Here is a 27,706-nt window from a genome sequence, read left to right as displayed (position 1 = left end):
CTTTGATAATGACTATAGAGGTCAGTGATAACGTCTACTGGTAAACAGCTTTGATAATGACTATAGAAGTCAGTGATAATGTCTGAACACACGGGTAAACAGCTTTGATAATGCCTATAGAGTCAGTGATGGGAGAGGGGGTCAGAGTAAAACATTCCACGTGTACTTATTACACTGCTTTTAGCAGAGGAATTTACACACACAATGTCCTCTTTCTCGCTCTCTCTCTCTCTGGTGGTCACCATCTCTCCCTCCCCTCTCCCTCTATCTCTATAATAATAGTTTAATAGTTGTCTGTGTGAAATTCCTCATCAGACTCCTTTGTCATGTTAGTTGTGCTGTCTTTGGAAAAACCATTACTACAGGTGCCCCGCATATTGACTCTGTACCGGTACACCCTGTATATAGCCTCCACATTGACTCTGTACCGTAACACCCTGTATATAGTCTCCACATTGACTCTGTACCGTAACACCCTGTATATAGTCTCCACATTGACTCTGTACCGTAACACCCTGTATATAGCCTCCACATTGACTCTGTACCGGTACCCTCTGTATATAGCCTCCACATTGACTCTGTATTGTAACACCCTGTATAAAGCCTCCACATTGACTCTGTACTGGTAGACCCTGTATAAAGCCTCCACATTGACTCTGTACCGTAAAACCCTGTATATAGCCTCCACTCTGACTCTGTACCGTAACACCCTGTATATAGCCTCCACTCTGACTGTACCATAATACCCTGTATATAGCCTCCACACTGACTCTGTACCGTAACACCCTGTATATAGCCTCCACTCTAACTCTGTACCGTAACACCCTGTATATAGCCTCCACATTGACTCTGTACCGTAACACCTTGTATATATCCTCCACAATGACTCTGTACCGTAACACCCTGTATATATCCTCCACATTGACTCTGTACCGTAACACCCTGTATATAGCCTCCACTCTGACTCTGTACCGTAACACCCTGTATATAGCCTCCACTCTGACTCTGTACTGTAACACCCTGTATATAGCCTCCACTCTGACTCTGTACCGTAACACCCTGTATATAGCCTCCACTCTGACTCTGTACCGTAACACCCTGGATATAGCCTCCACTCTGACTCTGTACCGTAACACCCTGTATATATCCTCCACATTGACTCTGTACCGTAACACCCTGTATATAGCCTCCACTCTGACTCTGTACCGTAACACCCTGTATATAGCCTCCACATTGACTCTGTACTGGTAGACCCTGTATATAGCCTCCACTCTGACTCTGTACTGTAACACCCTGTATATAGCCTCCACGTTGACTCTGTACCGTAACATCCTGTATATAGCCTCCACTCTGACTCTGTACCGTAACACCCTGTATATAGCCTTCACATTGACTCTGTACTGGTACCCCCTGTATATAGCCTCCACTCTGACTCTGTACCGTAACACCCTGTATATAGCCTCCACTCTGACTCTGTACCGTAACACCCTGTATATAGCCTCCACGTTGACTCTGTACCGTAACATCCTGTATATAGCCTCCACTCTGACTCTGTACCGTAACACCCTGTATATAGCCTCCACTCTGACTCTGTACCGTAACACCCTGTATATAGCCTCCACTCTGACTCTGTACCGTAACACCCTGTATATAGCCTCCACTCTGACTCTGTACTGTAACACCCTGTATATAGCCTCCACTCTGACTCTGTACCGTAACACCCTGTATATAGCCTCCACTCTGACTCTGTACCGTAACACCCTGTATATAGCCTCCACTCTGACTCTGTACTGTAACACCCTGTATATAGCCTCCACTCTGACTCTGTACCGTAACACCCTGTATATAGCCTCCACTCTGACTCTGTACTGTAACACCCTGTATATAGCCTCCACTCTGACTCTGTACCGTAACACCCTGTATATAGCCTCCACTCTGACTCTGTACCGTAACACCCTGTATATAGCCTCCACTCTGACTCTGTACCGTAACACCCTGTATATAGCCTCCACGTTGACTCTGTACCGTAACATCCTGTATATAGCCTCCACTCTGACTCTGTACCGTAACACCCTGTATATAGCCTCCACTCTGACTCTGTACCGTAACACCCTGTATATAGCCTCCACGTTGACTCTGTACCGTAACATCCTGTATATAGCCTCCACTCTGACTCTGTACCGTAACACCCTGTATATAGCCTCCACTCTGACTCTGTACCGTAACACCCTGTATATAGCCTCCACGTTGACTCTGTACCGTAACACCCTGTATATAGCCTCCACGTTGACTCTGTACCGTAACATCCTGTATATAGCCTCCACTCTGACTCTGTACCGTAACACCCTGTATATAGCCTCCACGTTGACTCTGTACCGTAACACCCTGTATATAGCCTCCACTCTGACTCTGTACCGTAACACCCTGTATATAGCCTCCACTCTGACTCTGTACCGTAACACCCTGTATATAGCCTCCACGTTGACTCTGTACCGTAACACCCTGTATATAGCCTCCACTCTGACTCTGTACCGTAACACCCTGTATATAGCCTCCACATTGACTCTGTACTGGTACCCCCTGTATATAGCCTCCACTCTGACTCTGTACCGTAACACCCTGTATATAGCCTCCACTCTGACTCTGTACCGTAACACCCTGTATATAGCCTCCACTCTGACTCTGTACCGTAACACCCTGTATATAGCCTCCACGTTGACTCTGTACCGTAACATCCTGTATATAGCCTCCACTCTGACTCTGTACCGTAACACCCTGTATATAGCCTCCACTCTGAGTCTGTACCGTAACACCCTGTATATAGCCTCCACTCTGACTCTGTACCGTAACACCCTGTATATAGCCTCCACGTTGACTCTGTACCGTAACATCCTGTATATAGCCTCCACTCTGACTCTGTACCGTAACACCCTGTATATAGCCTCCACTCTGACTCTGTACCGTAACACCCTGTATATAGCCTCCACGTTGACTCTGTACCGTAACACCCTGTATATAGCCTCCACGTTGACTCTGTACCGTAACATCCTGTATATAGCCTCCACTCTGACTCTGTACCGTAACACCCTGTATATAGCCTCCACTCTGACTCTGTACTGTAACACCCTGTATATAGCCTCCACTCTGACTCTGTACCGTAACACCCTGTATATAGCCTCCACTCTGACTCTGTACCGTAACACCCTGTATATAGCCTCCACTCTGACTCTGTACCGTAACACCCTGTATATAGCCTCCACTCTGACTCTGTACCGTAACACCCTGTATATAGCCTCCACTCTGACTCTGTACCGTAACACCCTGTATATAGCCTCCACTCTGACTCTGTACCGTAACACCCTGTATATAGCCCTGCTACCGTTATTTTACTGTTGCTCTTTAATTATTTATTACTTTTATATCCTTTTCTTTGTTGGTATTGTTCTTTAAACTGTATTGTTGGTTAAGGGCTTGTAAAGTAAGCATTTCACCTGTTGTATTCGGTGCAGGTGTTAGTTAGATTACTTGTTATTACTGCATTGTCGGAACTAGAAGCACAAGCATTTCGCTACACTCGCATTAACATCTGCTAACCATGTGTATGTGACAAATAAAATTTGATTTGATTTGATTTGAGGTGACAAATAACATTTGATTTGATCTGTGTGTGGCGTGAGATGTACCCTGTTGGTCCACCTTGTCGTATTGTACCGGGAATGGTTTAGGAATCCCCGACTGTGACCAGGACTGTAACCAGGACTGTGTAGTGGACTCTTTGCCCTGAGGCAATAGGTAACTTTCATCTCAGTGGTGTTACCAGGGCTTACGATGTGGTATTAGGGTCAGGGATGGTGTGGCAACATGACAAGCATGTTCTATCACAAGGCCATGGTGTACCGTCTACTACTACTGTCAGTACTAACCAACAACACTGTGTGTGTGTCAGGTCAGGAGGGCTTTGGGAACATGACGAGGGTCTACTACTACTGTCAGTACTAACCAACAACACTGTGTGTGTGTGTGTCAGGTCAGGAGGGCTTTGGGAACATGACGAGGGTCTACTACTACTGTCAGTACTAACCAACAACACTGCGTGTGTGTCAGGTCAGGAGGGCTTTGGGAACATGACGAGGGTCTACTACTACTGTCAGTACTAACCAATAACACTGTGTGTGTGTCAGGTCAGGAGGGCTTTGGGAACATGACGAGGGTCTACTACTACTGTCAGTACTAACCAACAACACTGTGTGTGTGTCAGGTCAGGAGGGCTTTGGGAACATGACGAGGGTCTACTACTACTGTCAGTACTAACCAACAACACTGTGTGTGTGTCAGGTCAGGAGGGCTTTGGGAACATGACGAGGGTCTACTACTACTGTCAGTACTAACCAACAACACTGTGTGTGTGTCAGGTCAGGAGTGCTTTGGGAACATGACGAGGGTCTACTACTACTGTCAGTACTAACCAACAACACTGTGTGTGTGTCAGGTCAGGAGGGCTTTGGGAACATGACGAGGGTCTACTACTACTGTCAGTACTAACCAACAACACTGTGTGTGTGTCAGGTCAGGAGGGCTTTGGGAACATGACGAGGGTCTACTACTACTGTCAGTACTAACCAACAACACTGTGTGTGTGTCAGGTCAGGAGGGCTTTGGGAACATGACAAGGGTCTACTACTACTGTCAGTACTAACCAACAACACTGTGTGTGTGTCAGGTCAGGAGGGCTTTGGGAACATGACGAGGGTCTACTACTACTGTCAGTACTAACCAACAACACTGTGTGTGTGTGTCAGGTCAGGAGGGCTTTGGGAACATGACGAGGGTCTACTACTACTGTCAGTACTAACCAACAACACTGTGTGTGTGTCAGGTCAGGAGGGCGTTGGGAACATGACAAGGGTCTACTACTACTGTCAGTACTAACCAACAACACTGTGTGTGTGTCAGGTCAGGAGGGCTTTGGGAACATGACGAGGGTCTACTACTACTGTCAGTACTAACCAACAACACTGTGTGTGTGTGTCAGGTCAGTAGGGCTTTGGGAACATGACGAGGGTCTACTACTACTGTCAGTACTAACCAACAACACTGTGTGTGTGTGTGTGTCAGGTCAGGAGGGCTTTGGGAACATGACGAGGGTCTACTACTACTGTCAGTACTAACCGACAACACTGTGTGTGTGTCAGGTCAGGAGAGCTTTGGGAACATGACTAGGGTCTACTACTACTGTCAGTACTAACCAACAACACTGTGTGTGTGTGTGTGTCAGGTCAGGAGCGATTTGGGAACATGACGAGGGTCTACTACCGTGAAGCCATGGGGGCGTTCATTGTTTTTGACATGACGCGGCCTTCCTCCTTCGAGGCTGTCACCAAGTGGAAGGAGGACCTGGACTCTAAACTCACACTGGCCAATGGGAAAAATGTGGCCGCTGTGCTATTGGCTAATAAGTGCGACCAGGGGCGGGACGTGCTAACCAACAACGGGATCCAGATGGAGAAGTTCTGTCAGGAGAATGGCTTTGTGGGATGGTACGAGACCTCTGCCAAGGTGAGAATACGCATCCGCACACACACGCAATCGCACACACAAAGAAGTAGTTTCATGAAAACTTCTTATCACACCTACACACACTGGCAAAGACACTCACCTTCGACAGCTGTGGAGTTTCACAGATGAACGAAAAGTGAGCGCAGTCTGTTGGATCAAAGTCAAAACACAGACAGACACACTCGCTCAGACACACTCGCACACACACACTCACACACACACAAAACTCTCCTATCCTGACAACTCGTGTGCCAGTGGAGCTCAAAATTCTGTGAGTCAGAAGAAGGTGAAAGGTCGTTACCGTGGTTTAGAGGTGCCTTTCATGCTGAAAATTTGTACCTGTCCAGACGTTTGTTCAACATATACTTTCACCTTTCCAGTCGGATTGATGAATGGGAGAGGGAGAAGCCATTAGTAAGGGAACTACTCCTTGGAATGGAATGTAGTCTTCAGTCTCTTCACTCAAAAACAAGAGTGATGTAGAGAGTGATGTAGAGAGTGATGTAGAGAGTGGTGAAGAGAGTGATTTAGAGTTGTTTAGAGTGATGTAGAGAGTGGTGAAGAGAGTGATTTAGAGATGTAGAGAGTGATGTAGAGAGTGGTGAAGAGAGATTTAGAGAGTGGTGTAGAGAGTGGTGTAGAGAGTGGTGTAGAGAGTGGTGTAGAGAGTGATGTAGAGAGTGATGTAGAGAGTGATGTAGAGAGTGATGTAGAGAGTGGTGAAGAGAGTGATTTAGAGTTGTTTAGAGTGATGTAGAGAGTGGTGAAGAGAGTGATTTAGAGATGTAGAGAGTGATGTAGAGAGTGGTGAAGAGAGATTTAGAGAGTGGTGTAGAGAGTGGTGTAGAGAGTGATGTAGAGAGTGATGTAGAGAGTGATGTAGAGAGTGATGTAGAGAGTGATGTAGAGAGTGGTGAAGAGAGTGATTTAGAGATGTAGAGAGTGATGTAGAGAGTGGTGAAGAGAGATTTAGAGAGTGGTGTAGAGAGTGGTGTAGAGAGTGGTGTAGAGAGTGATGTAGAGAGTGATGTAGAGAGTGATGTAGAGAGTGATGTAGAGAGTGATGTAGAGAGTGGTGTAGAGAGTGATTTAGAGTTGTTTAGAGTGATGTAGAGTTGTTTAGAGTGATGTAGAGTTGTTTAGAGAGTGGTGTAGAGTGGTGTAGAGAGTGGTATAGAGAATAAAGAGTGGTGTTTCCGGTCACGTCATTTCCGGTCACGACTTGCAGACTTGTTTTTGAGTTGCTGTGTGTTTTGTTGCCAACCTGTTTTGCTACCTGACAAATTTACGGTTTTTACTTTTTAATTACCGTTTATATTTTAGTTTTTTCCTACTCAACTTTTTCACTCCGGCCGCTTTATCTGGACACGATTCGTCAGGACCTCCAACAGCCGAAGCTAAGTAGTAACATTAACATGATGCCTTCTAATTGTAGTCGCTGTACTCGCCTTACGGCGAGGATAGCTGTGCTACAAGCCCAGCTTCAGACGCAATCGCTAGGCAAGGGTAATTTCAGTGTAGGAAAGGCTGAAACAGCGTCTGTGCCACCAGTAAGTATAGATAGTAGTATAAATCCCCTGGCACAGTCCCCGCAGCCGGACAACTTTCTCACGGTTTCTGGAAGGAAATGCTGTAGGAACGCTCAACCGGTGTCGCTCATTCAGCCGACAGAAACTTTCAACCGGTTTTCCCCATTAAGCAGCGGGTCGGAGTCAGAGGCCGAGTCTTCTCTGGTCTCTACTCCTCCCGTTACGGGGTCTGAGACGCCGAAGCTTCCCACCATTAGCTCTGACAAATTGAAAACTCTAGTCATTGGCGACTCCATTACCCGCAGTATTAGACTTGAGAATCATCCAGCGATCATACACTGTTTACCGGGGGGCAGGGCTACCGACGTTAAGGCTAATCTGAAGATGGTGCTGGCTAAAGCTAAAACTGGCGAGTGTAGAGAGTATAGAGATATTGTTATCCACGTCGGCACCAACGATGTTAGGATGAAACAGTCAGAGATCACCAAGCGCAACATAGCTTCTGCGTGTAAATCAGCTAGAAAGATGTGTCGGCATCGAGTAATTGTCTCTGGCCCCCTCCCAGTTAGGGGGAGTGATGAGCTCTACAGCAGAGTCTCACAACTCAATCGCTGGTTGAAAACTGTTTTCTGCCCCTCCCAAAAGATAGAATTTGTAGATAATTGGCCCTCTTTCTGGGACTCACCCACAAACAGGACCAAGCCTGACCTGCTGAGGAGTGACGGACTCCATCCTAGCTGGAGGGGTGCTCTCATTTTATCTACCAACATAGACAGGGCTCTAACTCCTCTAGCTCCACAATGAAATAGGGTGCAGGCCAGGCAGCAGGCTGTTAGCCAGCCTGCCAGCATAGTGGAGTCTGCCACTAGCACAGTCAGTGTAGTCAGCTCAGCTATCACCATTGAGACCGTGTCTGTGCCTCGACCTAGGTTGGGCAAAACTAAACATGGCGGTGTTCGCCTTAGCAATCTCACTAGGATAAAGACCACCTCCATTCCTGTCATTATTGAAAGAGATCATGATACCTCACATCTCAAAATAGGGCTACTTAATGTTAGATCCCTTACTTCAAAGGCAATTATAGTCAATGAACTAATCACTGATCATAATCTTGATGTGATTGGCCTGACTGAAACATGGCTTAAGCCTGATGAATTTACTGTGTTAAATGAGGCCTCACCTCCTGGCTACACTAGTGACCATATCCCCCGTGCATCCCGCAAAGGCGGAGGTGTTGCTAACATTTACGATAGCAAATTTCAATTTACAAAAAAAAAAATGACGTTTTCGTCTTTTGAGCTTCTAGTCATGAAATCTATGCAGCCTACTCAATCACTTTTTATAGCTACTGTTTACAGGCCTCCTGGGCCATATACAGCGTTCCTCACTGAGTTCCCTGAATTCCTATCGGACCTTGTAGTCATAGCGGATAATATTCTAATCTTTGGTGACTTTAATATTCACATGGAAAAGTCCACAGACCCACTCCAAAAGGCTTTCGGAGCCATCATCGACTCAGTGGGTTTTGTCCAACATGTCTCTGGACCCACTCACTGTCACAGTCATACGCTGGACCTAGTTTTGTCCCATGGAATAAATGTTGTGGATCTTAATGTTTTTCCTCATAATCCTGGACTATCGGACCACCATTTTATTACGTTTGCAATTGCAACAAATAATCTGCTCAGACCCCAACCAAGGATCATCAAAAGTCGTGCTATAAATTCACAGACAACACAAAGATTCCTTGATGTCCTTCCAGACTCCTTCTGCCTACCCAAGGACGCCAGAGGACAAAAATCAGTTAACCACCTAACTGAGGAACTCAACTTAACCTTGCGCAATACCCTAGATGCAGTTGCACCCCTAAAAACTAAAAACATTTCTCATAAGAAACTAGCTCCCTGGTACACAGAAAATACCCGAGCTTTGAAGCAAGCTTCCAGAAAATTGGAACGGAAATGGCGCCACACCAAACTGGAAGTCTTCCGACTAGCTTGGAAAGACAGTACTGTGCAGTACCGAAGAGCCCTTACTGCTGCTCGATCATCCTATTTTTCTAACTTAATTGAGGAAAATAAGAACAATCCAAAATTCCTTTTTGATACTGTCGCAAAGCTAACTAAAAAGCAGCATTCCCCAAGAGAGGATGACTTTCACTTTAGCAGTGATAAATTCATGAACTTCTTTGAGGAAAAGATTATGATTATTAGAAAGCAAATTACGGACTCTTCCTTAAATCTGCGTATTCCTTCAAAGCTCAGTTGTCCTGAGTCTGCACAACTCTGCCAGGACCTAGGATCAAGAGAGACACTCAAGTGTTTTAGTACTATATCTCTTGACACAATGATGAAAATAATCATGGCCTCTAAACCTTCAAGCTGCATACTGGACCCTATTCCAACTAAACTACTGAAAGAGCTGCTTCCTGTGCTTGGCCCTCCTATGTTGAACATAATAAACGGCTCTCTATCCACCGGATGTGTACCAAACTCACTAAAAGTGGCAGTAATAAAGCCTCTCTTGAAAAAGCCAAACCTTGACCCAGAAAATATAAAAAACTATCGGCCTATATCGAATCTTCCATTCCTCTCAAAAATTTTAGAAAAGGCTGTTGCGCAACAACTCACTGCCTTCCTGAAGACAAACAATGTATACGAAATGCTTCAGTCTGGTTTTAGACCCCATCATAGCACTGAGACGGCACTTGTGAAGGTGGTAAATGATATTTTAATGGCATCGGACCGAGGCTCTGCATCTGTCCTCGTGCTCCTAGACCTTAGTGCTGCTTTTGATACCATCGATCACCACATTCTTTTGGAGAGATTGGAAACCCAAATTGGTCTACACGGACAAGTTCTGGCCTGGTTTAGATCTTATCTGTCGGAAAGATATCAGTTTGTCTCTGTGAATGGTCTGTCCTCTGACAAATCAACTGTAAATTTCGGTGTTCCTCAAGGTTCCGTTTTAGGACCACTATTGTTTTCACTATATATTTTACCTCTTGGGGATGTTATTCGAAAACATAATGTTAACTTTCACTGCTATGCGGATGACACACAGCTGTACATTTCAATTAAACATGGTGAAGCCCCAAAATTGCCCTTGCTAGAAGAATGTGTTTCAGACATAAGGAAGTGGATGGCTGCAAACTTTCTACTTTTAAACTCGGACAAAACAGAGATGCTTGTTCTAGGTCCCAAGAAACAAAGAGATCTTCTGTTGAATCTGACAATTAATCTTAATGGTTGTACAGTCGTCTCAAATAAAACTGTGAAGGACCTCGGCGTTACTCTGGACCCTGATCTCTCTTTTGAAGAACATATCAAGACCATTTCAAGGACAGCTTTTTTCCATCTACGTAACATTGCAAAAATCAGGAACTTTCTGTCCAAAAATGATGCAGAAAAATTAATCCATGCTTTTGTCACTTCCAGGTTAGACTACTGCAATGCTCTACTTTCCGGCTACCCGGATAAAGCACTAAATAAACTTCAGTTAGTGCTAAATACGGCTGCTAGAATCCTGACTAGAACCAAAAAATTTGATCATATTACTCCAGTGCTAGCCTCTCTACACTGGCTTCCTGTCAAAGCAAGGGCTGATTTCAAGGTTTTACTGCTAACCTACAAAGCATTACATGGGCTTGCTCCTATCTATCTCTCTGATTTGGTCCTGCCGTACATACCTACACGTACGCTACGGTCACAAGACGCAGGCCTTCTAATTGTCCCTAGAATTTTTAAGCAAACAGCTGGAGGCAGGGCTTTCTCCTATAGAGCTCCATTTTTATGGAACGGTCTGCCTACCCATGTCAGAGACGCAAACTCGGTCTCAACCTTTAAGTCTCTACTGAAGACTCATCTCTTCAGTGGGTCATATGATTGAGTGTAGTCTGGCCCAGGAGTGGGAGGGTGAACGGAAAGGCTCTGGAGCAACGAACCACCCTTGCTGTCTCTGCCTGGCCGGTTCCCCTCTTTCCACTGGGATTCTCTGCCTCTAACCCTATTACAGGGGCTGAGTCACTGGCTTTACTGGGGCTCTCTCATGCCGTCCCTGGAGGGGGTGCGTCACCTGAGTGGGTTGAGTCACTGATGTGGTCATCCTGTCTGGGTTGGCGCCCCCCCCCCCCCCCCCCTTAAGTTGTGCCGTGGCGGAGGTCTTTGTGGGCTATACTCAGCCTTGTCTCAGGATGGTATGTTGGTGGTTGAAGATATCCCTCTAGTGGTGTGGGGGCTGTGCTTTGGCAAAGTGGGTGGGGTTATATCCTTCCTGTTTGGCCCTGTCCGGGGGTGTCCTCGGAGTGGGCCACAGTGTCTCCTGACCCCTCCTGTCTCAGCCTCCAGTATTTATGCTGCAGTAGTTTATGTGTCGGGGGGCTAGGGTCAGTTTGTTATATCTGGAGTACTTCTCCTGTCCTATTCGGTGTCCTGTGTGAATCTAAGTGTGCGTTCTCTAATTCTCTCCTTCTCTCTTTCTCTCTCTCGGAGGACCTGAGCCCTAGGACCATGCCCCAGGACTACCTGACATGATGACTCCTTGCTGTCCCCAGTCCACCTGGCTGTGCTGCTGCTCCAGTTTCAACTGTTCTGCCTTATTATTATTCGACCATGCTGATCATTTATGAACATTTGAACATCTTGGCCATGTTCTGTTATAATCTCCACCCGGCACAGCCAGAAGAGGACTGGCCATCCCACATATGCTCTCTCTAATTCTCTCTTTCTTTCTCTCTCTCGGAGGACCTGAGCCCTAGGACCATGCCCCAGGAATACCTGACATGATGACTCCTTGCTGTCCCCAGTCCACCTGACTGTGCTGCTGCTCCAGTTTAAACTATTCTGCCTTATTATTATTCGACCATGCTGGTCATTTATGAACATTTGAACATCTTGACCATGTTTTGTTATAATCTCCACCCGGCACAGCCAGAAGAGGACTGGCCACCCCACATAGCCTGGTTCCTCTCTAGGTTTCTTCCTAGGTTTTGGCCTTTCTAGGGAGTTTTTCCTAGCCACCGTGCTTCTTCACCTGCATTGCTTGCTGTTTGGGGTTTTAGGCTGGGTTTCTGTACAGCACTTTGAGATATCAGCTGATGTACGAAGGGCTATATAAAATAAATTTGATTGATTGATTGATTGTGTAGAGAGTGGTTTAGAGAATAAAGAGTGGTGTAGAGAGTGGTGTAGAGAGTGGTGTAGACAGTGGTGTAGACAGTAGACAGTGGTGTAGAGAGTAGACAGTGGTGTAGAGAATAGAGTGATGTGGATAGTGATGTAGAGAGTGGTGAAGAGTGGTGTAGAGAGTGGTGTAGAGAGTGATGTAGAGAGTGATGTAGAGAGTGATGTAGAGTGATGTAGAGAGTGATGTAGAGAGTGGTGTAGAGAGTGGTGAAGAGAGTGATGTAGAGTTGTTTAGAGTGATGTAGAGTTGTTTAGAGTGATGTAGAGTTGTTTAGAGAGTGGTGTAGAGAGTGGTGTAGAGAATACAGAGTGGTGTAGAGAATAAAGAGTGGTGTAGAGTGTGGTGTAGAGTGTGGTGTAGAGTGTGGTGTAGACAGTAGACAGTGGTGTAGACAGTAGACAGTGGTGTAGAGAATAGAGTGCTGTGGATAGTGATGTACAGAGTGTTGTAGAGAGTGGTGTAGAAAATAGAGAGTGGTTGAGAGTGATAGTGGTGTAGAGAGTGGTGGCGGTTGTAGAGTAGTGTAGAGTGGTGTATGGAGTGATGCGGATTGTAGGGAGTGGTGTAGAGAATAGAGAGTGGTGTAGACATTGGTGTAGAGAATAGAGAGTGGTGTAGAGAATAGATAGTGTTGTAGAGAGTAGACAGTGGTGTAGAGAATAGAGTGCTGTGGATAATGATGTACAGAGTGTTATAGAGAGTGGTGTAGATATTAGAGAGTGATAGTGGTGTAGAGTGGTGTAGGTTGTAGAGTAGTGTAGTGTAGAGAATAGAGAGCGATGTATGGAGGGATGTGGATTGTAGAGAGTAGTGTAGACAGTGGTGTAGAGAATATAGTGGTGTAGATAGTAGAGAGTGGTGTTGATAGTAGAAAATAGAGAGTGGATTAGAGTGGTTTAGAGAGTGGTGTAGAGAGTAGACAGTGGTGTAGAGAATAGAGAGTGGTGTAGAGTGGTGTAGAGAATTGAGAGTGATTTAGAGAGTAGAGAGTGGTGTAGAGAATAGAGAGTGGTGTAGAGTGGTTTAGAGAATAGAGTGGTTTAGAGAGTAGAGTGCTGTAGAGAATAGAGAGAGAGTGGTGTAGAGAGTGATAGTGATGTTGAGTGATAGTGACGTAGAGAGTGATATAGAGAGTGATAGTGACGTAGAGAGGGATATAGAGAGTGATAGTGACGTAGAGAGTGATATAGAGAGTGAAAGTGACGTAGAGAGGGATATAGAGAGTGATAGTGACGTAGAGAGTGATATAGAGAGTGTTAGTGACGTAGAGAGTGATATAGAGAGTGATAGTGACGTAGAGAGTGATAGTGACGTAGAGAGTGATATAGAGAGTGATAGTGACGTAGAGAGTGATAGTGACGTAGAGAGTGATATAGAGAGTGATAGTGATGTAGAGAGGGATATAGAGAGTGATAGTGATGTTGAGTGATATAGAGAGTGTTAGTGACGTAGAGAGTGATAGTGACGTAGAGAGTGATATAGAGAGTGATAGTGACGTAGAGAGTGATATAGAGAGTGATAGTGACGTAGAGAGTGATATAGAGAGTGATAGTGACGTAGAGAGTGATATAGAGAGTGATAGTGACGTAGAGAGTGATAGTGACGTAGAGAGGGATATAGAGAGTGATAGTGATGTTGAGTGATATAGAGTGATATATAGACGTGTTAGTGACGTAGAGAGGGATATAGAGAGTGATAGTGACGTAGAGAGGGATATAGAGAGTGATAGTGACGTAGAGAGTGATATAGAGAGTGATAGTGACGTAGAGAGTGATATAGAGAGTGATAGTGACGTAGAGAGTGATATAGAGAGTGTTAGTGACGTAGAGTGATATAGAGAGTGATAGTGACGTAGAGAGGGATATAGAGAGTGATAGTGATGTTGAGAGGGATATAGAGAGTGATAGTGACGTAGAGAGGGATATAGAGAGTGATAGTGACGTAGAGAGTGATATAGAGAGTGATAGTGACGTAGAGAGGGATATAGAGAGTGATAGTGATGTTGAGTGATATAGAGTGATATAGAGTGATAGTGACGTAGAGAGGGATATAGAGAGTGACGTAGAGAGGGATATAGAGTTATATAGAGCGTGTTATAGAGAACAGTTAGAAAAGTCCTTGAGCCTTTCAGTAGTTGATGAGTTCTCAAGTCCATCTCCCCAAAGGTTACATTACTACATCCTAGTGGAAATTCAAAAAACGACTTATTTTCTCAGAAAGAGCTTTGTGTGTGTGTGTCATGTGCCTGCTATTAGATAAAGCCCCCATCTGTTACATGAACCCATTCTGAATTGAAGTGTGTGTTTATTTCTGTATTTCTGTATTGTTTGTGGTGATACAAGCCTATTACAGGAGTCTACGAACAAGCTTTTGTTCTGATAATAGGTGATGTGAATGTCACGACTTCCACTGTCGAAAACTCCTCTTCCTGTTCGGGTGGCGCTCGGCGGTCGTCGTCACCGGTCTACTAACAGATTTCCTCTTCCTGTTCGGGTGGCGCTCGGCGGTCGTCGTCACCGGTCTACTAACAGATTCCCTCTTCCTGTTCGGGTGGCACTCGGCGGTCGTCGTCACCGGTCTACTAACAGATTTCCTCTTCCAGTTCGGGTGGCGCTCAGCGGTCGTCGTCACCGGTCTACTAACAGATTCCCTCTTCCTGTTCGGGTGGCGCTCGGCGGTCGTCACCGGTCTACTAACAGATTCCCTCTTCCTGTTCGGGTGGCGCTCGGCGGTCGTCACCGGTCTACTAACAGATTCCCTCTTCCTGTTCGGGTGGTGCTCGGCGGTCGTCGTCACCGGTCTACTAACAGATTCCCTTTCCCTCTTCCTGTTCGGGTGGCGCTCGGCGGTCGTCACCGGTCTACTAACAGATTCCCTCTTCCTGTTCGGGTGGCACTCGGCGGTCGTCGTCACCGGTCTACTAACAGATTCCCTCTTCCTGTTCGGGCGGTGCTCGGCGGTCGTCGTCACCGGTCTACTAACAGATTCCCTCTTCCTGTTCGGGTGGCGCTCGGCGGTCGTCACCGGTCTACTAACAGATTCCCTCTTCCTGTTCGGGTGGCGCTCGGCGGTCGTCGTCACCGGTCTACTAACAGATTCCCTCTTCCTGTTCGGGTGGCGCTCGGCGGTCGTCGTCACCGGTCTACTAACAGATTCCCTCTTCCTGTTCGGGTGGCGCTCAGCGGTCGTCGTCACCGGTCTACTAACAGATTCCCTCTTCCTGTTCGGGTGGCGCTCGGCGGTCGTCGTCACCGGTCTACTAACAGATTCCCTCTTCCTGTTCGGGTGGCGCTCGGCGGTCGTCACCGGTCTACTAACAGATTCCCTCTTCCTGTTCGGGTGGTGCTCGGCGGTCGTCGTCACCGGTCTACTAACAGATTCCCTCTTCCTCTTCCTGTTCGGGTGGCGCTCGGCGGTCGTCGTCACCGGTCTACTAACAGATTCCCTCTTCCTGTTCGGGTGGCGCTCGGCGGTCGTCGTCACCGGTCTACTAACAGATTCCCTCTTCCTCTTCCTGTTCGGGTGGCGCTCGGCGGTCGTCGTCACCGGTCTACTAACAGATTCCCTCTTCCTGTTCGGGTGGCGCTCGGCGGTCGTCGTCACCGGTCTACTAACAGATTCCCTCTTCCTGTTCGGGTAGCGCTCGGCGGTCGTCGTCACCGGTCTACTAACAGATTTCCTCTTCCTGTTCGGGTGGCGCTCGGCGGTCGTCGTCACCGGTCTACTAACAGATTCCCTCTTCCTGTTCGGGTAGCGCTCGGCGGTCGTCGTCACCGGTCTACTAACAGATTCCCTCTTCCTCTTCCTGTTCGGGTGGCGCTCGGCGGTCGTCGTCACCGGTCTACTAACAGATTCCCTCTTCCTGTTCGGGTGGCGCTCGGCGGTCGTCGTCACCGGTCTACTAACAGATTCCCTCTTCCTGTTCGGGTGGCGCTCAGCGGTCGTCGTCACCGGTCTACTAACAGATTCCCTCTTCCTGTTCGGGTGGCGCTTGGCGGTCGTCGTCACCGGTCTACTAACAGATTCCCTCTTCCTGTTCGGGTGGCGCTCGGCGGTCGTTACCGGTCTACTAACCGATTCCCTCTTCCTGTTCGGGTGGTGCTCGGCGGTCGTCGTCACCGGTCTACTAACAGATTCCCTCTTCCTGTTCGGGTGGCGCTCGGCGGTCGTCGTCACCGGTCTACTAACAGATTCCCTCTTCCTGTTCGGGTGGCGCTCGGCGGTCGTCGTCACCGGTCTACTAACAGATTCCCTCTTCCTGTTCGGGTGGCGCTCGGCGGTCGTCACCGGTCTACTAACAGATTCCCTCTTCCTGTTCGGGTGGTGCTCGGCGGTCGTCGTCACCGGTCTACTAACAGATTCCCTCTTCCTCTTCCTGTTCGGGTGGCGCTCGGCGGTCGTCGTCACCGGTCTACTAACAGATTCCCTCTTCCTGTTCGGGTGGCGCTCGGCGGTCGTCGTCACCGGTCTACTAACAGATTCCCTCTTCCTCTTCCTGTTCGGGTGGCGCTCGGCGGTCGTCGTCACCGGTCTACTAACAGATTCCCTCTTCCTGTTCGGGTAGCGCTCGGCGGTCGTCGTCACCGGTCTACTAACAGATTCCCTCTTCCTGTTCGGGTGGCGCTCGGCGGTCGTCGTCACCGGTCTACTAACAGATTCCCTCTTCCTGTTCGGGTGGCGCTCAGCGGTCGTCGTCACCGGTCTACTAACAGATTCCCTCTTCCTGTTCGGGTGGCGCTTGGCGGTCGTCGTCACCGGTCTACTAACAGATTCCCTCTTCCTGTTCGGGTGGCGCTCGGCGGTCGTCACCGGTCTACTAACCGATTCCCTCTTCCTGTTCGGGTGGTGCTCGGCGGTCGTCGTCACCGGTCTACTAACAGATTCCCTCTTCCTGTTCGGGTGGCGCTCGGCGGTCGTCGTCACCGGTCTACTAACAGATTCCCTCTTCCTGTTCGGGTGGCGCTCGGCGGTCGTCGTCACCGGTCTACTAACAGATTCCCTCTTCCTGTTCGGGTGGCGCTCGGCGGTCGTCACCGGTCTACTAACAGATTCCCTCTTCCTGTTCGGGTGGTGCTCGGCGGTCGTCGTCACCGGTCTACTAACAGATTCCCTCTTCCTCTTCCTGTTCGGGTGGCGCTCGGCGGTCGTCGTCACCGGTCTACTAACAGATTCCCTCTTCCTGTTCGGGTGGCGCTCGGCGGTCGTCGTCACCGGTCTACTAACAGATTCCCTCTTCCTCTTCCTGTTCGGGTGGCGCTCGGCGGTCGTCGTCACCGGTCTACTAACAGATTCCCTCTTCCTGTTCGGGTAGCGCTCGGCGGTCGTCGTCACCGGTCTACTAACAGATTTCCTCTTCCTGTTCGGGTGGCGCTCGGCGGTCGTCGTCACCGGTCTACTAACAGATTCCCTCTTCCTGTTCGGGTAGCGCTCGGCGGTCGTCGTCACCGGTCTACTAACAGATTCCCTCTTCCTCTTCCTGTTCGGGTGGCGCTCGGCGGTCGTCACCGGTCTACTAACAGATTCCCTCTTCCTGTTCGGGTGGCGCTCGGCGGTCGTCGTCACCGGTCTACTAACAGATTCCCTCTTCCTGTTCGGGTGGCGCTCGGCGGTCGTCGTCACCGGTCTACTAACAGATTCCCTCTTCCTGTTCGGGTGGCGCTCGGCGGTCGTCGTCACCGGTCTACTAACAGATTCCCTCTTCCTGTTCGGGTGGCGCTCGGCGGTCGTCGTCACCGGTCTACTAACAGATTCCCTCTTCCTGTTCGGGTGGCGCTCGGCGGTCGTCACCGGTCTACTAACAGATTTCCTCTTCCTGTTCGGGCGGTGCTCGGCGGTCGTCGTCACCGGTCTACTAACAGATTCCCTCTTCCTCTTCCTGTTCGGGTGGCGCTCGGCGGTCGTCGTCACCGGTCTACTAACAGATTCCCTCTTCCTGTTCGGGTGGCGCTCGGCGGTCGTCGTCACCGGTCTACTAACAGATTCCCTCTTCCTCTTCCTGTTCGGGTGGCGCTCGGCGGTCGTCGTCACCGGTCTACTAACAGATTCCCTCTTCCTGTTCGGGTGGCGCTCGGCGGTCGTCGTCACCGGTCTACTAACAGATTCCCTCTTCCTGTTCGGGTAGCGCTCGGCGGTCGTCGTCACCGGTCTACTAACAGATTCCCTCTTCCTGTTCGGGTGGCGCTCGGCGGTCGTCGTCACCGGTCTACTAACAGATTTCCTCTTCCTGTTCGGGTGGCGCTCGGCGGTCGTCGTCACCTGTCTACTAACAGATTCCCTCTTCCTGTTCGGGTGGCGCTCGGCGGTCGTCGTCACTGGTCTACTAACAGATTCCCTCTTCCTGTTCGGGTGGCGCTCGGCGGTCGTCGTCACCGGTCTACTAACAGATTCCCTCTTCCTGTTCGGGTGGCGCTCAGCCGTCGTCGTCACCGGTCTACTAACAGATTCCCTCTTCCTGTTCGGGTGGCGCTCGGCGGTCGTCGTCACCGGTCTACTAACAGATTCCCTCTTCCTGTTCAGGTGGCGCTCGGCGGTCGTCACCGGTCTACTAACAGATTCCCTCTTCCTGTTCGGGTGGTGCTCGGCGGTCGTCGTCACCGGTCTACTAACAGATTCCCTCTTCCTCTTCCTGTTCGGGTGGCGCTCGGCGGTCGTCGTCACCGGTCTACTAACAGATTCCCTCTTCCTGTTCGGGTGGCGCTCGGCGGTCGTCGTCACCGGTCTACTAACAGATTCCCTCTTCCTCTTCCTGTTCGGGTGGCGCTCGGCGGTCGTCGTCACCGGTCTACTAACAGATTCCCTCTTCCTGTTCGGGTGGCGCTCGGCGTTCGTCGTCACCGGTCTACTAACAGATTTCCTCTTCCTGTTCGGGTGGCGCTCGGCGGTCGTCGTCACCGGTCTACTAACAGATTCCCTCTTCCTGTTCGGGTAGCGCTCGGCGGTCGTCGTCACCGGTCTACTAACAGATTCCCTCTTCCTGTTCGGGCGGTGCTCGGCGGTCATCGTCACCGGTCTACTAACAGATTCCCTCTTCCTCTTCCTGTTCGGGTGGCGCTCGGCGGTCGTCACCGGTCTACTAACAGATTCCCTCTTCCTGTTCGAGTGGCGCTCGGCGGTCGTCGTCACCGGTCTACTAACAGATTCCCTCTTCCTGTTCGGGTAGCGCTCGGCGGTCGTCGTCACCGGTCTACTAACAGATTCCCTCTTCCTGTTCGGGCGGTGCTCGGCGGTCGTCGTCACCGGTCTACTAACAGATTCCCTCTTCCTCTTCCTGTTCGGGTGGCGCTCGGCGGTCGTCACCGGTCTACTAACAGATTCCCTCTTCCTGTTCGGGTGGCGCTCGGCGGTCGTCGTCACCGGTCTACTAACAGATTCCCTCTTCCTGTTCGGGTGGCGCTCGGCGGTCGTCGTCACCGGTCTACTAACAGATTCCCTCTTCCAGTTCGGGTGGCGCTCGGCGGTCGTCGTCACCGGTCTACTAACAGATTCCCTCTTCCTGTTCGGGTGGCGCTCGGCGGTCGTCGTCACCGGTCTACTAACAGATTTCCTCTTCCTGTTCGGGTGGCGCTCGGCGGTCGTCGTCACCGGTCTACTAACAGATTCCCTCTTCCTGTTCGGGTGGCGCTCGGCGGTCGTCGTCACCGGTCTACTAACAGATTCCCTCTTCCTGTTCGGGTGGCGCTCGGCGGTCGTCGTCACCGGTCTACTAACAGATTTCCTCTTCCTGTTCGGGTGGCGCTCGGCGGTCGTCGTCACCGGTCTACTAACAGATTCCCTTTCCCTCTTCCTGTTCGGGCGGCGCTCGGCGGTCGTCGTCACCGGTCTACTAACAGATTCCCTCTTCCTGTTCGGGTGGCGCTCGGCGGTCGTCACCGGTCTACTAACAGATTCCCTCTTCCTGTTCGGGTGGCGCTCGGCGGTCGTCGTCACCGGTCTACTAACAGATTCCCTCTTCCTGTTCGGGTGGCGCTCAGCGGTCGTCGTCACCGGTCTACTAACAGATTCCCTCTTCCTGTTCGGGTGGCGCTCGGCTGTCGTCGTCACCGGTCTACTAACAGATTCCCTTTTCCTCTTCCTGTTCGGGTGGCACTCGGCGGTCGTCGTCACCGGTCTACTAACAGATTCCCTCTTCCTCTTCCTGTTCGGGTGGCGCTCGGCGGTCGTCACCGGTCTACTAACAGATTCCCTTTTCCTGTTCGGGTGGCGCTCGGCGGTCGTCGTCACCGGTCTACTAACAGATTCCCTTTTCCTCTTCCTGTTCGGGTGGCGCTCGGCGGTCGTCGTCACCGGTCTACTAACAGATTCCCTCTTCCTGTTCGGGTGGCGCTCAGCGGTCGTCGTCACCGGTCTACTAACAGATTCCCTCTTCCTCTTCCTGTTCGGGTGGCGCTCGGCGGTCGTCGTCACCGGTCTACTAACAGATTCCCTCTTCCTGTTCGGGTGGCGCTCGGCGGTCGTCGTCACCGGTCTACTAACAGATTCCCTCTTCCTGTTCGGGTGGCGCTCGGCGGTCGTCGTCACCGGTCTACTAACAGATTCCCTTTTCCTCTTCCTGTTCGGGTGGCGCTCGGCGGTCGTCGTCACCGGTCTACTAACAGATTCCCTTTCCTTCTTCCTGTTCGGGTGGCGCTCGGCGGTCGTCGTCACCGGTCTACTAACAGATTCCCTCTTCCTGTTCGGGTGGCGCTCGGCGGTCGTCGTCACCGGTCTACTAACAGATTCCCTCTTCCTGTTCGGGTGGCGCTCAGCGGTCGTCGTCACCGGTCTACTAACAGATTCCCTCTTCCTGTTCGGGTGGCGCTCGGCGGTCGTCGTCACCGGTCTACTAACAGATTTCCTCTTCCTGTTCGGGTGGCGCTCGGCGGTCGTCGTCACCGGTCTACTAACAGATTCCCTCTTCCTGTTCGGGTGGCGCTCAGCGGTCGTCGTCACCGGTCTACTAACAGATTTCCTCTTCCTGTTCGGGTGGCGCTCAGCGGTCGTCGTCACCGGTCTACTAACAGATTCCCTCTTCCTGTTCGGGTGGCGCTCGGCGGTCGTCGTCACCGGTCTACTAACAGATTCCCTCTTCCTGTTCGGGCGGCGCTCAGCGGTCGTCGTCACCGGTCTACTAACAGATTCCCTCTTCCTGTTCGGGTGGTTATGTCTTATTGGTTTCGCCTGTTTCACCTGTTTCTCGTTTGGGGTTTGGTTATGGGCTATTTAAGCCTGTTATGCCCGCCTACTTTTGTGTGGTCTTGTTTCTCTTTTCTGTGTTGTGGACGGTGTTGTTTGTATTTTTCCGGACTGTTTGTGACCTGTTTTGGGTCGGTCATTTATTAGCCTGTTGTTTTGGCATGACCTTTTCTCACCGGAATAAATCTGTTTTTTTGTTAAACCTCTGCTCTCTCACCCTGACTCCGCACCCACCACTCCTAGTTACGTAACAGTGAACGATTATTACAGGTCTCTCGCTCTGTGTGTATATGTGGTAATGTAAGAGGTTATTAGAGAGGAAGTCTGCTACAGACTTATGTCAAATCCTGATGAGCCCTCATGAATATTCAATATTCACCTGATTAATTCTGCTGCTCAGCTCACCACGTGATCGGAGGAAGTGTGTGTGTTTGTGTGTCTGTGTGTGGGCGAGGGTGTGTGTCTGTGTGTGCGGGCGAGGGTGTGTGTGTGGGCGAGGGTGCGTGCGTGTCTGTTTGTGTGGGCGAGGGTGTGTGTGTGGGCGAGGGTGTGTGCATGTCTGTGTGTGTGTGAGAGAGAGTGTGTGTGGGTGTCGCTGGCGAAGCAGCTGCTGGAGGCCTGAAATATTCTAAAATCAGACGGGAGACTTTTATCCCTGTCTTAATGTTCTTCATCTCATTGACTTCTCATTAGTGATCACTGACCCTGTCCTCTACTGACTTGAACCCATAGTTCACCTCAGCAGCGAAGGCTTCATTACAGAAACCACGCCACCATATAAACATACAGATTTATGTTTTAGTCTCATTATCAAACAGTTGCAACTAGAGGTCGCCCTACGGCATGGCCGATTAATTAGGGCCGATTTCAAGTTTTCATAACAATCGGTAATCAATATTTTTGGACGACGATTTTTGGACGACGATTACGAGGAGACTGCGTGGCAGGCTGACTACCTGTTATACGAGTGCAGCAAGGAGCCAAGGTAAGATGCTAGCCAGCATTAAACTTATCTCATAAAAAACAATCAATCTTAACATAATCACTAGTTAACTACACATGGTTGATGATATTACTAGTTTATCTAGCTTGTCCTGCGTTGCATATAATTTAATTTATCATCGAATCACAGCCTACTTCGCCAAACGGGTGATTTAACAAAAGCACATTCGCAAAAAAAAGCACAGTCGTTGCACCAATGTACCTAACCATAAACACCAATGTACCTAACCATAAACACCAATGTACCTAACCATAAACACCAATGTACCTAACCATAAACACCAATGTACCTAACCATAAACACCAATGTACCTAACCATAAACATCAATGTACCTAACCATAAACACCAATGTACCTAACCATAAACACCAATGTACCTAACCATAAACACCAATGTACCTAACCATAAACACCAATGTACCTAACCATAAACACCAATGTACCTAACCATAAACACCAATGTTACCTAACCATAAACACCAATGTACCTAACCATAAACATCAATGTACCTAACCATAAACACCAATGTTACCTAACCATAAACACCAATGTACCTAACCATAAACACCAATGTACCTAACCATAAACACCAATGTACCTAACCATAAACACCAATGTACCTAACCATAAACACCAATGTACCTAACCATAAACACCAATGTACCTAACCATAAACACCAATGTTACCTAACCATAAACACCAATGTAGCTAACCATAAACACCAATGTACCTAACCATAAACACCAATGTACCTAACCATAAACACCAATGTACCTAACCATAAACACCAATGTTACCTAACCATAAACACCAATGTACCTAACCATAAACATCAATGTACCTAACCATAAACACCAATGTTACCTAACCATAAACACCAATGTACCTAACCATAAACACCAATGTACCTAACCATAAACACCAATGTTACCTAACCATAAACACCAATGTACCTAACCATAAACATCAATGTACCTAACCATAAACACCAATGTTACCTAACCATAAACACCAATGTTACCTAACCATAAACACCAATGTACCTAACCATAAACACCAATGTACCTAACCATAAACATCAATGTACCTAACCATAAACATCAATGTACCTAACCATAAACACCAATGTACCTAACCATAAACACCAATGTACCTAACCATAAACACCAATGTACCTAACCATAAACACCAATGTACCTAACCATAAACACCAATGTACCTAACCATAAACACCAATGTACCTAACCATAAACACCAATGTACCTAACCCTAAACACCAATGTACCTAACCATAAACACTAATGTAGCTAACCATAAACATCAATGTACCTAACCATAAACACCAATGTACCTAACCATAAACACCAATGTACCTAACCATAAACACCAATGTACCTAACCATAAACACCAATGTACCTAACCATAAACACCAATGTACCTAACCATAAACACCAATGTAGCTAACCATAAACATCAATGTACCTAACCATAAACACCAATGTACCTAACCATAAACACCAATGTACCTAACCATAAACACCAATGTACCTAACCATAAACATCAATGTACCTAACCATAAACACCAATGTACCTAACCATAACATCAATGTACCTAACCATAAACACCAATGTACCTAACCATAAACACCAATGTACCTAACCATAAACACCAATGTACCTAACCATAAACATCAATGTACCTAACCATAAACATCAATGCCTTTCTTTAAATCAATACACAAGTATATATTTTTAAACCTACATATTTAGTTAAAAGAAATCCAGGTTAGCAGGCAATATTAACTAGGGAAGTTGTGTCACTTCTCTTGCGTTCAGTGCAAGCAGAGTCAGGGTATATGCAGCAGTTTGGTATTAATGACCTAAGGCTCATATTTTTGTGTGTTATTATATTATAATTAAGTCTATGATTTGATATTTGATAGAGCAGTCTGACTGAGCGGTGGTAGGCACCAGCAGGCTCGTAAGCATTCATTCAAACAGCACTTTCCTGCGTTTGCCAGCAGCTCTTCGCAATGCTTGAAGCATAGCGCTGTTTATGACTTCAAGCCTATCAACTCCCGAGATTAGGCTGGCAATACTAAAGTACCTATAAGAACATCCAATAGTCAAAGGTATATGAAATACAAATGGTATAGAGAGAAATAGTCCTATAATTCCTATAATAACTACAACCTAAAACTTCTTAACTGAGAATATTGAAGACTCATGTTAAAAGGAACCACCAGATTTCATATGTTCTCATGTTCTGAGCAAGGAACTTAAACGTAAAAAAGCTAACATGGCACATATTGCACTTTTACTTTCTTCTCCAACACTTTGTTTTTGCATTATTTAAACCAAATTGAACATGTTTCATTATTTATTTGAAACGAAATGTATTTTATTTATGTATTGTATTAAGTTAAAATAAAAGTGTTAATTCAGTGTTGTAATTGTTATTATTACAAATATATATATAAAAATCGTCCGATTAATCGGTATCGGCTTTTTCTGGTCCTCCAATAATCGGTATCGGTGTTGAAAAATCATAATCGGTCGACCTCTAGTTGCAATAGGTAGGAGATACAGATGAGCTTGTGAGTGTGTATGTGGTTGAGTGAGCGTGAATGTGGGTCAGTGAGTGAGTGAGTGTGTATGAGGGTGGATCTTCAACTTTTAGTTCATAGCATCAAAACGTCACACTGGCACAACTGGGGAGCCATACACTCACAGCCACAAACACACACTCACAGCCACAAACACACACTCACAGCCACAAACACACACTCACAGCCACAAACACACACTCACATCGACGAAAAACTACACTCATATCCAGACAGAAACATGCAGTGGTCTTGGACAGTAATTCATCACATTATTTTCCTCTCTCTCTCTCTCTCTCCCTCTCTTTCTCTTTCTCTCTCTCTTTTTTTAGGAGAATATGAATATAGATGAAGCAGCTAACTGTCTGGTGAAGCACATCATCGCCAACGAGAATGATATCCTCCAATCAGAAGTCCCTGACACCGTCTCTCCGCAATTAAACTCTGTCAGGGGTGGGACCTGCTCCTCCTGTTTCAAATCATAGAACACCATCACTACACACCACCACCATCACTACACACCACCACCATCACTACACACCACCACCATCACTACACACCACCACCATCACTACACACCACCACCATCACTACACACCACCATGACTACACACCACCATCACTACACACCACCATCACTACACACCACCACCATCACTACACACCACCATCACTACACACCACCACCATCACTACACACCACCACCATCACTACACACACCACCATCACTACACACCACCACCATCACTACACACCACCACCATCACTACACACCACCACCATCACTACACACACCACCATCACTACACACACCACCATCACTACACACCACCACCATCACTACACACCACCACCACCACTACACACACCACCATCACTACACACCACCACCATCACTACACACCACCACCATCACTACACACCACCACCATCACTACACACCACCACCATCACTACACACCACCACCATCACTACACACCACCACCATCACTACACACACCACCGTCACTACACACACCACCGTCACTACACACCACCATCACTACACACCACCACCATCACTACACACCACCACCATCACTACACACACCACCATCACTACACACACCACCATCACTACACACACCACCATCACTACACACCACCACCATCACTACATGCACCACCATCACTACACGCACCACCATCACTACACGCACCACCATCACTACACGCACCACCATCACTACACGCACCACCATCACTACACACCACCACCATCACTACACACACCACCATCACTACACACCACCACCATCACTACACACCACCACCATCACTACACACCACCAACATCACTACACACCACCACCATCACTACACACCACCAACATCACTACACACCACCACCATCACTACACACCACCACCATCACTACACACCATCACTACACACCACCACCATCACTACACACCACCACCATCACTACACACCACCACCATCACTAAACACCACCACCATCACTACACACCACCAAAATCACTACACACCACCACCATCACTACACACCACCACCATCACTACACACCAACACCATCACTACACACCAACACCATCACTACACACCAACACCATCACTACACACACCACCATCACTACACACACCACCATCACTACACACACCACCATCACTACACACACCACCATCACTACACACCACCACCATCACTACCCACCACCACCATCACTACACACACCACCATCACTACACACCACCACCATCACTACACACATCACCATCACTACACACCATCACCATCACTACACACCACCACCATCACTACACACCACCACCATCACTACACACCACCACCATCACTACACACCACCACCATCACTACACACCACCACCACCATCAATACACACCACCACCATCACTACACACACCACCATCACTACACACAACACCATCACTACACACCACCGCCATCACTACACACCACCACCATCACTACACACACCACCATCACTACACACCACCACCATCACTACACACACCACCATCACTACACACCACCATCACTACACACCACCACCATCACTACACACCACCATCACTACACACCACCACCATCACTACACACCACCACCATCACTACACACACCACCATCACTACACACCACCACCATCACTACACACCACCACCATCACTACACACCACCACCATCACTACACACACCACCATCACTACACACACCACCATCACTACACACCACCACCATCACTACACACCACCACCACCACTACACACACCACCATCACTACACACCACCACCATCACTACACACCACCACCATCACTACACACCACCACCATCACTACACACCACCACCATCACTACACACCACCACCATCACTACACACACCACCGTCACTACACACACCACCATCACTACACACCACCATCACTACACACCACCACCATCACTACACACCACCACCATCACTACACACACCACCATCACTACACACACCACCATCACTACACACACCACCATCACTACACACCACCACCATCACTACATGCACCACCATCACTACACGCACCACCATCACTACACGCACCACCATCACTACACGCACCACCATCACTACACGCACCACCATCAC

General features: G+C 48.5%; 1 protein-coding gene and 1 long non-coding RNA gene across 2 annotated transcripts in view; both read left to right on the top strand.

The window, feature by feature from the left end:
- Positions 1-26,017, top strand: part of rab38a (RAB38a, member RAS oncogene family) — a 28,358-nt gene extending 2,341 nt beyond the window's left edge. Inside the window, exons 2-3 of the mRNA XM_090223947.1 lie at positions 5,276-5,556; positions 25,386-26,017. Of these exons, the coding sequence (XP_090080073.1) occupies positions 5,276-5,556; positions 25,386-25,538 (434 nt within the window). The 3' untranslated portion in view covers positions 25,539-26,017. The remainder of the gene's footprint in view (positions 1-5,275; positions 5,557-25,385) is intronic.
- LOC149971303 (uncharacterized) lies at positions 6,461-12,220 on the top strand. The gene is made up of 2 exons (XR_016492517.1): positions 6,461-6,957; positions 11,576-12,220. It is a non-coding gene; the product is annotated as an uncharacterized LOC149971303 (long non-coding RNA).
- Positions 26,018-27,706: the final 1,689 nt, after the last annotated feature.

Source organism: Oncorhynchus mykiss, chromosome 27 (assembly GCF_057628025.1).
Source record: "Oncorhynchus mykiss isolate SJ-2025 chromosome 27, ASM5762802v1, whole genome shotgun sequence".
Taxonomy (NCBI): Eukaryota; Metazoa; Chordata; class Actinopteri; order Salmoniformes; family Salmonidae; genus Oncorhynchus; species Oncorhynchus mykiss.
Note: the sequence above shows the minus strand (reverse complement) of the source record. Positions and strands in the feature narration are given on the sequence as shown.